This window comes from Carya illinoinensis, chromosome 5 (genome assembly GCF_018687715.1).
Source record: "Carya illinoinensis cultivar Pawnee chromosome 5, C.illinoinensisPawnee_v1, whole genome shotgun sequence".
Classification (NCBI taxonomy): domain Eukaryota; kingdom Viridiplantae; phylum Streptophyta; class Magnoliopsida; order Fagales; family Juglandaceae; genus Carya; species Carya illinoinensis.
The window spans coordinates 7255424-7267084 of record NC_056756.1 but is presented as its reverse complement, the minus strand read 5'-3'; the positions used below and the strand labels follow the sequence as shown (position 1 = coordinate 7267084).

The window sequence follows — 11661 nt, the reverse complement described above, 5'->3', positions numbered from 1 at the left end:
ATCTTTTATAGATATTTTGGGTAGGAGAAAACTACACTCAACTCTCAACTCCAGCCTTATCATCTTCCTTATATCGTCCATAAGTACCTCCAGCCATCACCTACAAACTTATCTTCATTTACACGTCCCTTTAAAAGAATATCAAATACTTTCTCTCGGACAGCTTTTAGAAGTTCTTTTCCACGCCCATTTCGAAACTTTTGTAAGTGTTTTATCATAAAGTCTCCTCATATAAGTTGTTCCTTTTTTAGTCTAGTTTACACGGATATTGTATTTGTCCCATTTGAAGATCATTTGGTCAGTTAAATATTGTGTAAACTATATAAAGGTCATTCTGGGAGATAAACTGGAGAATATGTTATAGTTTGGAGTTTTTGACCAAACTAATGGATAGATTTTGGTCCGAAATTGTTATGGAGTATTGTTAACATGTATATATGACTATTGGTTGAGGATTTTTGCATGATTAAAGATTTTGATGAAAGATTTTCTCAAATTTAGAAACTTAGAAATTGGAAGAAGAAAAACAGTTTCTGTTTTGAGAAAGTTTAACTCTTTGGTGGTCTAAACCTATTCTAATGACTTTGATAATTTTATTGGAGGATTCTAAGCATCTTATATACATGTTATATTATTATTTTAAAGATATTTCATGTTAGTTTCAAAGATATGAAATGTTATGCAAAGAGATATTCAAATAAGCCAAAGTGTGGATATTCTTGGCTAAATTTATGTTTTGGTTAATTTCTAACCATGTGATCTTGAATTAGAAGCTTATATATGTTTTAGGACATCTTTTTAAACCATGTGATGGTTTGGTTTGAAGATCATATATTTATAAGTCATAGATCAAGAGATTTATTAAAACTAGTTGAGGAAAAGGTTTCTATTTTTGGACTAAGTGTAAAACCAAAAACTCCAAATGTTATGTTGTGATTTTGGTGACTTTAGTTTGATGATTTAAATCATGGTTGATGTTAGGATGATATTATGAATATGTTAGAAGTAAGATTTGATTTTTGAAATTCTTGGAGATGTTTTGATTTAAGGTCAAAACTTGTGATTCAAGTGCTTGGATCTTTTTACAAAAAAGTTTGGTGTTGATTATTAGCTTTTTCTAAATGGATGTTTTAAGTATGGTTTTGAACTTAGGATTGGAAGATGTTTGTTACAAAATTTTGGTTTAAGCATGAGTTTTGAAATTGGAAGGAATTGCAACAAAAATCCAGGAAAATGACCTATGGATGTTTTGGCCATAATGTGTTTTCTATAGTTGTATTTTGTTTTAAATTTTTCTGAGTTGATATTTAAGTTTAGGACAAAATTTACATGAGAAATGTAAATTTTAAAAACTTTTGGAGTTAATATGCAAAATCCTTAAGTTATGGGTAAAACGGTCATTTTCCCACATGTAGAGAGTAAAATGAAAATTTTACTCTTTAAGTTAGTATTTTCCATATTTCAAATTATTAGTGATTTAATTCTAACTTTTAGAATCACTAATTACAGTTCCTCGTTATCGCACTTGAAGTTTTATAAGAAATGCGGAGATCGAGGTAAGTTAGCTTTTAACTTACTAGCAGTCTACTGTGTATGTGTGCTAAGTAAAGGAACTACAGTGTATGTATGTATGTTATCATATATGTCATGTCATGCCAAGTTATCACATAATTATCTATTATACAGAATTTATTCTGTCATCAATTTTTATCTGTTACATAATATATTCTGTCATGTATTACTGTACATTACAAGTATGTCATGTTAAATATGTTGTCTATTATATGTTATGCTATGTTACGAAATGTTTCTATCTCAAGTTGGTCATGTATTTCAAGTTATGTTCAAATCACGTTATTTTACGTCAGGGCTCCAATCCTTTCGTATTCTAGTCACGTTTCATCTTGAGTACATTCAGTTTGTGTAGAATACATGGGGCCACAACAACTGTGGAGTATGTATTTAACTGCATTGTGAAGTGTAGAATACATGGGGCCATAACAACTGTGAAGTATGTATTTACACGTAGAATACATGGGGCCACAACAACTGTGGAGTATGTATTTTTCATGTTAAGTCAAGTTTGCGTAGAATACATAGGGTCACAACAACTGTGGAGTATATATTTTTCATGTTAATTTAAGTTTTAGATCAAGTTCATGTAAAGTCAAGTTCAGTTCATGTTTCAATTTTTGTTATGTCAATTATGCTATGTTGTACGCTAAGTTATGCTTTAATTACTTATGAATTTGATTATGCATTTATGCTTTTACTGTCATCCATGCATCATTAACTTGTGTGAAAGTTTTTTGTTAACTTGCTGAGATTTGTAATCAAATCTCACTGTAATTGTCCCAACTACCATTCCCCCCAAATGGTAGATCTTGTTACAGGACCTGAAGGAGGATCAGGAGCTGACCAACTAGACACAGTCGATGGAGTTGCATCTCCAATACTTTTGGATCATAACTATTTTGGACTAGTGCTGTGATCTTAGTTATTCAATGGATCTTTATATATGAAGTATGTTTTAAGTATTTATGATATTTTCAGTTCGGTGTATAGTATTGCTAAAAAAAATTATCCGCTGCGAATATTACATAATATTAGATGCATGTTAGGAATATTGTATCTTATATGTCATGAACGGGGGCAGGTAACCTTGTGTTGCATGTCTCGACGCTTCAAATGTCCGTCCGATCCCAAATGGAATTTGGGGGCGCCACAGTTACCATTGCAAACACCAAAGTATTTCCCAACCACGGTATATATCTTTCAAATCTTTTGTTTGATAATTTATGTAATAGATTTAATGTATAGTTTTTATTGATTCTAACTTAAAATGATATTTCCAACAAATTTATAGCTACCGAGCATATGTTGAACTCGACGATGGTAGAGGAAGACTATCTGCTGCTATGTTTGGTAAAGTTGTAGAAGAAGCATTCGGTTGTTTGGCAGTTGAATTTATGAATCATACTAGAGATGTACGTCCTCTTATTTTCCATTCGCTTTATTGTTGCGAGTAGAAAAGTCTATCTCAAAATTTTTAACATATTTAATACATTATCTATAAATACATTGAGGTTTATATTAAAAAAACTTTTAAAAGTAAATTATAACAAAAATCGTTGAAATTGATTTTTATATACTTCTCTATTATTTCAATTTTATTTTTATTTATAACATGCATAGTAATTTAATTAAAAACATTGCATTCAAAAATTTGTGTTAATTTAGAAGACATAAATTTTCAGCATATAAGGTATTTAAAGTTTTATTAATTATGCAATTATAATTAAAAATTCTCTTTGCAGGAACATTTATCATATATAGAAAATCTTGTGGCACAAGTTTCACAGAAAAAGTGGAGGATTGAACTTTTAGTAGAGATCTCGATCGACTCAACCAAAAGCAATACAAGAATTTTAATGTCGTATCTATTGATGCTGTACAGGATGACACAAAATGATGGATCAGAGTAAAAACATCAAAGGACTCATATTTTGAACTGCTGCTTTTGTTGGAATTGTATTAAACTTATCACATGTGTTACACTAAGTTATGTTTTGAACTGATATTTTTGTTGGGTTTGTATTAAACTTATGACATGAAACTTTGCTAAAACTATCGATGTTATAAATATTTGTAACTGTCAGGCGCCACACTTATGATACTACATCGCTCTTATGTAGCTCTCAAGCGCCGCAGCTATGATACTACATCACTCTTCTGTAACTATTAGGCGATGCAGAATTATGATGCTACATCTCTTGTCTCTTGTAGAAAGATGTTTCACGAGAGATGCTTCAGTTTTCCATCAGGTTGAAATAATCGACTTACTTGTTTATTTTCTAGGCACCAAAGCTCTTCTTTACTTTTCAAAATAGTACCTGCCACAGTTGTAATTAGGTTTTGTAGATCTTCCATGTATCCAGGCACAAAATTACGAACAAAATAAAACTTCCGATGCCTGATTGTATTTTTAAAGTAATAAGTAAAAATATAATTGAATATAAATTGATAACCGTTTGCATAGTATGCAAGGAGATCTGCTTAAAATAAAGGAATTTCCTATACTTTAAGTTATTACAACTTTAATACCAAAACCTTTGTATTGTATTGTAATGAATATATATGTATATATATATATTTGTTATCATTTTGTGTTGATTTAGCAGTGAAGGTTGTACATCAGACTTTCGACCATGGTCCATGTCTTTGGGTGCCACAATCTATTATTATTGTAAAAGACAACTTGTTATGTTCTAATTTCTTAGATATACAGTTGTTTTAATACAATTGTTGTATTTTCTTTTATACTATTATTTACTTTCATGAGAAAATTTTACATTTATATTTTGCCTCCACTAGGCAAACGTCCTGGACGTTTTGATTCTACTAGTGTGTATATATATATATGACTTTTAGACAAAATGTGGCCCACACTTAAAAGATTTTTTAAGACCCATGTGGGAGGAAGAAAGCAATACGCACATCTGTGTTGTACCCAAAAAGGCTACTCTTTGTTGAAATTACATGGAATTCCCCATAGGAGATGAGTCAATGCCTTCAATTACAAGCATCAATTCCTTTGAGGAGATATGGAAGAGTGCAGAAATACACCAATGCTTGCAAAATGAATTGGGCCGACCTTCGAAAGAAAGAATTCAAGTTTTCCTTTCCTTTTCTTTTTTTATTTTTGTTTTTAACTTTTTTCATGAACTAACATTATTTTAACTTCTAGCCTTCTATACAGGCTTCTGAAGTATCTTAAGCAGAAGTGAAGGCGTGAAGTCCAACCATCTCGACCACATTCTAGCGGAGTCTTTAACGAGCAGCAGATTTGAGAGACATAAATCAGTGTATCTATCGCTGTGAAAATCTCTCTCTCTCTCTCTCCACTGTAGTTGAGGTCGTTATCCGACCGTTCAAATCTAATAAAATATCAATCATTAGAAACAAAGTTTGTTGTTGTTCACCATTCCTGTAAAATCACCATGTCATTGTTTGAAAGGAAAACAAAATGCTGCCTTCTTTTCCCTATGCAAAGCCAATGCCTATAAATTGGTGCCTGAAAAAGAAAGAGAGCAAATTTTCAGTTCACTCCCCTGAAAGGTTGGTGGGTGGTTGACAAAAGACGGGGGGGTCAACTGGGCAAACTAACTGAACAAAATATATATATTCCCGTGTCCAGATTACTTTTGTGTAATCATTTTATCGTTAGAGTATTTCTCTTTAGAGATTTTAAACTGTTTACTCCCATAATATGAGGCAACTAACAGCGCTTATATTTCTGATAGCAACAGTTCTTGCAATCGGTAAGAATTCTGATCGATTGGAGAACTTCCTTTAACTAGTCAATTTTGATCGGTTGAGATGGGCTGGGGTATATATGTTAGGCCCGATTAATTTGTAGCCATGAATGGGCTTTGTAATGCTCTGGCCCAATGCTTCTACAATCTGATAATAATTATTTTAAGAGACTATGGCATTGAAGCAGTTTTGGGAAGACTGAAGAGGAGAAAAAATGGGACGAGCCTGGAAAGGATTAGCACAGGCCCGATGAGGTTGGGTGTTGAGCGGTATTAGGCCCGTCTTGCAGTTCAAAGACAATGAGAATTATCAGTCAGATGAAATCACAAGGGCTTGTTTTAACTGAATGATTTTCTTTTAAGTTTTGCCAAATTTAGTGATTTGTCACATACTAAGAAAATACCATAAGCCGCCTAAAAACCAAAAAACCACTAATAAAAGTATATTTAATTTCCATAAATATTCATCCTGGTTAATAATTGAACATTTAAATATGTTAATACTGAAAAATATGTCATTCCATTAAATCTGGTTTACACTTTTTAACATACAATTACGATAAACACAAACAAAAACAACACAAGGTATTGTGGAAACCTTAGTGCAAAAGGTCGCAAACCACATTTAAGCAGCTTCACTGTATTTTGCGGCCATGATCTTCGAGTAAAGTTTCAAGAATTTCTTTGAGACATTTGTTGTAGACGAAGGGTCGTTCCATTTGAACAAGGTGACCTGCTTTCTCTATACTTTTCAGTACTGTCACTCTATCTCCCAATTGTCTGTGATCATCATAAATATCAACTTCATTTCATCTAACTGTTTTAGCTTTAAATTAAATTAAACAAAATATTATAAATCAACAATATTATATTGTTAATAATAAAAACAATAATCTATCTACCAAGGAAATTAAAGTCAAGGAAACAAACATACATCTTTAAGTTCTCAGCAACTTCGATGGTGAATATGATGTCGTTCTCTCCCCACAGTAGATGTACCTTGTGCAAAAATATGGATTAAATTAGCAAGTAATTAAATATCTAAAACCCTCGTATTCATTTTTTCATTTCCTTTTAATTTTTCTTGGCCCTAGCCGTTGGGGGCCTCGGGGAGGGAGGGTAGAATTATTTACTAGCTAGCTAACTAGACTGATTGCGGGCAGAGAATTAAAAGCAAAGGTAGGTTTGAATCAGATTCCGCAATGTCTTCTAGACTTTCCAAGTGAAAATAACTCTCCTAATATTGTATAATTAATTTACTACTTCCCCCTTTGTATTAAAAAAATGAAAAGTGAGGTAGGTTAAGAGTACGAATGGACGTATTGGAAAAGAGGGGCCGGGGAATTGATTATTGGACCGTGACAACAAGTTGATCTCTCACGTTTCTAAATTCTAACTACTCAATCATTTTTTCATTTATTTTTAAAGATAGAATGAGATAAGATAAATTAATATTAAAATTAAAAATTAAATAAAATATTATAAAATATTATTTTTATATTATAATTTTAAAAAATTAAATTATTTATTTTATTTTATGTAAAAATTTAAAAAATTATAATAATTAGATATGATAAGATGGGATGGAAAAGTTTATAAAAATGAACAAGACCTTAATTATTATAAGACCTGGTCATTGTCAAATTGTATCACGAAAGCATTAATTAATAAATGAGAAATTTCAAAAAAATAAAAATAAATAAAAATAAAAGAGAAGTTATCTTCTTTTAAGTGTTTAAAGGGAACAGAGGAATCGGGATCCAATAGGGCGGATCAACAAACATTATTTATGTTTACGTGAAGTACTGGCTTGACTTATTACGTCAAGAGAGAATCATTTTTTTCAGAAATAAATTTATGGCTTGGTTGCAAAGGGAGAATTGCTTAGTAAGTTAAAGATAAGAAAAGTAGATAAAAATTGAAAGTTAAATAAAATATTATTTTTTAATATTATTATTATTATTATTTTAAAATTTAAAAAAAGTTGAATTATTTATTATATTTTATATAAAAATTTGAAAAAGTTATAATTATTAGATAAGATAAATTGAGAGATTTCTTAATCCAAACCGGGCTTTTTACATAATTTAAAGTTTGTCATGTTCTGTCTATCCTCACATTAAAAAAATTGCAACTCTATTTATGAAAGTATGCATATGAAAATCGAGAGAAGCGATATGAGAGCTAAAGAGATATATAAATAGTGTTATTCAGGCAGGGAAGGAAATTTATTTCAAAGCAGTGATCCAAGCCTTACCCACCTACACTATGAGTGTTTTTAAACTCCCCACCTCCTTCCTGCAATCTATCAATAGTGTTATTCAGCAATTCTGGTGGAGTCAGCAAGAGAAGGAACACAAAACTCACTGGGTATCCTGGAGGAAAATGGGACAAGCAAAGGCAATAGGGGGCCTCGGTTTTAGGGATCTTGTGTGCTTCAACAAAGCCATGCTCTCTAAACAATGTTGGAGACTAATTCAAGACCCTAATTCCTTGGCAGCTAAAGTCTTAAAAGCCAAATCCCATCCTAATTTGAACTTTCAGGAAGCAAAACTAGGGTCCAAACCTTCCTTTGTTTGGAGAAGCCTTCTTGCAGCAAGACAAGTCATAGAAGATGGTGCTGTTTGGAGACTGGGAACAGGAGCTGAAATTCAGATATGGGAAGACAAATGGCTTGGTTATCCCAATCCTAGCAAAGTCACCAGTCCAGTGAAAAATCTGGATGTAAAGGCCAAAGTTGCAGAATTGATCAATCCTGAAGCCAAAGTGTGGAAAACTGAACTAGTTCAAGACACTTTTGCTTAGGGGGAGGCAAAATTGATACTGCAAACCCCAATTAGCTCCATGGAAACCAGAGATAGAATTATATGGAGTGGTACTAAGGAGGGGTCTTTTTCTGTAAAAAGTGCTTACCATATGGAAAAGACTAGGCAGGTAGCAAACCTAGACCAAGCCTCATCGAGTAACATACATCAAGAAGTGTGGAGTAAGATTTGGAATCTGAGAGTAACCCCTGGGGATAAAATGTTTCTGTGGAGGGCATGCCATGAGGCCCTTCCCACTCAAACTAAACTCTTCAAGATGAATGTAGTCAAGGACCCCCTATGTCCCATCTGCTGTAGGGAAGGTGAAGATGTTTTTCATGCATTATGGAGCTGTACAGCAGCTATGGATGTGTGGAGTTTATGCTCTAGAAGACTCCAGAAAAGATCTACCAAGCAACTGCCCATGCTACTGTTTTTTGACCATTTAACCAAGGTGCTGAGTGAAGAAGAAGTCCAGGAATTTGTGGTAGTGGCAAGGAAAATCTGGTGGAGAAGGAACTCATACATATTCAAACAAGAGTTTTTTGAGCCTCGCATTATTGTTAAGGAAACTCGAACCTTGTTAGATATGTTGGCAGAGAAGGGTGTTGATCTTAACAGCAAAAAGCCATCAAGCTGCCCCTCAATTGAAGTGTGGCAGACCCCTTCACCAAACTGGTTTAAGATCAATTGGGATGGGGCAGGAGGTGTAATTGGTATAGGAGTGGTGGTAAGAGACAGTGATAATCAGGTTATTGCCACTTTGCGACTACAGAAACAAATTCATCCAGACCCTCTCCTAGTAGAAGCATATGGTGCCTTACAAGCAGCCAAATTTGGCCTAGACCTTGGCTTGCATCAGGTCATCATTGAGGGTGATTCTTTGCAAGTCACAAAAGCTCTACAAGAAGGAAAAGAAGCGAGATGTAGTGCTAGCATGTACGTGTGTGAAACAAGGTCATGTCTTTCATATTTTGTAAAGTGGGAAGTTTCTCATGTTAGGAGAAATGGTAACATTGTAACTCACTTATTAGCAAAAGATGCTCTTACTTGTCCAGATTTAATTGTAACAATGGAGGAAGCTCCTCCATGTATTTTATCATTTTTATAATGAAATGACAGAAGAGTATACCCTTTCAAAAAAAAAAAAAAAAGAGATATATAAATATATAGTGAATTCACTGAATTGAGTGTTTTCTCTTTGACGAGTTTGTGAGATTTGGGTGTATTGAAGTTTTGGGTTGGGGTGAATTTTTACAGCTCTTTTGTACTCCACTATTGATTAGGGAATTTCTTTGAGGTTGGGGTGAATCATGGTGCACGCGCGCAGTACTACTTTCTCATACCTGTGGATGATGAGCTAGGTTAAAGTCCTTGTCATCAATGACCAAGGCCTCGAGTAGCTCCTCCTTTTCCTTCCTGTGGTCAAACATTACCTGCAAATTGCCAATGAGATATCAAAACGACAATCAGATCAAGTTCCAAGTATTTGAGAAACTTTATTTGTGACATGATATGTTGATATATATATATATATATATATAGAAACTACTTGACCATCTAACATTTAGCGTTTAGATGGACCTCTTGAAGTGATATTATAATGTGATGCAACGTGATTTATTAAAAAATTATAAACACGAATACAAAAATAAAAAGTGGAGGGAACTTAAATTTTCATTACTCTTTTTATATTTTTTAATATAATTTAAATTATCTTCACAGTTTGTTTTAAATAGCCTAGTAACAATACCCTGTGTGTGCAAAGAACCTAATCCAAGCTGTCAACATATATATACATATACATACACATACATGCATATATTTATAATGATATCATAAGTTCAATTAAGAAGTTTGGCATTAGCATGTAAAATGATCAAATGATGCTTCGACAACAGATGAAAGATAATAAAAAAGTCAAATATGGAATGAAAATTTTCTGTGAACAATTTGACATTCGTCATAGTGCTCTTTCTAAACAGAGCACAATTATTTTGATAAATCTGTTAAAAACTCATGCCAATATATATATATATATATATATATATAAGCGCCATGAGCCCACCGTTAACTGAGATGGACGGCATGATTATATATGCAAGTCGAATTCCCTATTTGCATTTATATACTGAACATTTTTTTTTTTTGGGTGATCGGAGATTGTATTGCTGTGCCTGGCATATGATCAATCGATCGTACTTGTGAAAAAAATAAAATATATTAAGACTTGATTTGCTTTCAAACATTCTCATCTCATGTCAATGATATTGAAAGCGCTATATGTACCTCGAAGTAGTGTTTGTAAATGAAATCCGGAATCCATGGCAACTTGAAGGTGGCAAGTTCAAAAAGCAGTTCAACCCCCTTGATCGAGTCCGGGAGCAAATACTCCGACCAGGACTTGAAACCTATCCTCTCAAGGCCCGCACCACTGATGGACTTGGTCAAGGCCATGACAGAGCAAGTCACCACCATGGACTGAACCAAGTTTGGGTACATCTCAGCCATCTTGAACCCAACCATCCCTCCATAGCTTAACCCTACCAAGGTGCACCTCTCCACCCCCAGCTTTCCCAGACCCTTTGCCACGCACTCCGCTTGAAACTCCGGCGACCGTTCAGATCTGTCTGTGGTTGAACCGCCAAAGAAGAGAAAATCCGGCACATATACTCTGTACTTTCTCGCTAGAGCCAAGACTTGGAACTGCCACGTTATAATGCCATCTGCTGCAAACCCATGAAGGAAAACCACAGCAGGCTTCGTTCTGTCTTGTTTCTTGGTGTGTTTGCTGTTCTCGGGATTGCTGTGGATTTCATCCGGGACCCAGAAATTTAAAATTGTTCCTGGATCGATTTCCACCATTTGGGGTCTCACCCCAGCAAGCTTCATTAGCGCACGCAGAAGTGGCTTGTATACTGCAAAAGTGTTCACCATTTCTCTCTCAGTCTCTCTCTCTCTCTCTCTCACCATATATATATTACCAAAGTACGAAGAAAAGAACAGTAGAACCTTAACTTTTATTCCGTTGTTTATCTTTAAAGAACGGTGTGAGAGCAAAAGTACGAAGAACCTTGACTTTTCTTCCTGCTGTTTATCTTTGAAGAACTGTCTGAGAGCAAATTGGTTTGCGCAAAGTTTTAGGTAAAAGTTTGACCTACAACTTTGCTGTTTGAACTTTTGACTTTAAAATTGGGCAAATATGATTACATTAAGTAAAGTTGGGCTATTATTAATCATCTCATTCTTTCTAATAATAAGATGTTATTATTTTTTTAATTTTATATCAAATCTTTTAATGCATAGAGCTTGAACTCCACGTATTGCTTGTGAATAGAAGAGTGAGAAATAATATAAAATTAATTTGGTTAATAGTCAAATCTGTGGCAATGTTTAATCTTATGTATGTGGAGATTTTAAGGGACATATTAATTAAATTTTAGCTAAAGTCAATAGAAAATTACTTATAAATAAATTTTACAAAAGCATGATTTGGCGTAACATATTTAATTATTAAAATAATATAACATATTATATAAAAT

At 33.5% G+C, this 11661-nt stretch overlaps 1 protein-coding gene across 2 annotated transcripts; it reads right to left on the bottom strand.

Annotated features, from left to right (window-relative positions):
• Window positions 1-5732: 5732 nt before the first annotated feature.
• On the bottom strand, window positions 5733-11117 carry LOC122309379 (epoxide hydrolase 4-like). Of its 2 annotated transcripts, none has more exons than XM_043122856.1 (4): window positions 10409-11117; window positions 9466-9555; window positions 6250-6317; window positions 5733-6095 (listed from the first exon to the last, which is right to left on the bottom strand). In XM_043122856.1, exons 1-4 carry the CDS (start codon window positions 11090-11092, stop codon window positions 5951-5953), a joined length of 987 nt encoding a protein of 328 aa, XP_042978790.1. In that variant the 5' UTR covers window positions 11093-11117; the 3' UTR covers window positions 5733-5950. The 2 variants fall into 2 exon arrangements, with proteins under 2 accessions (XP_042978790.1, XP_042978791.1); XM_043122857.1 differs by having other exon boundaries at window positions 6250-6314.
• Window positions 11118-11661: the final 544 nt, after the last annotated feature.

Coding starts and splice junctions, on each gene's coding strand:
- LOC122309379 (XM_043122856.1), bottom strand. CDS start 11,092: ATGGTGAGAGAGAGAGAGAGAGAGACTGAGAGAGAAATGGTGAACACT. Junction 6,318..9,465: donor ACCTAGCTCATCATCCACAG/GTATGAGAAAGT, acceptor ATATTTTTGCAC/AAGGTACATCTACTGTGGGG. Junction 6,096..6,249: donor GTTGCTGAGAACTTAAAGAT/GTATGTTTGTTT, acceptor TGATGATCACAG/ACAATTGGGAGATAGAGTGA.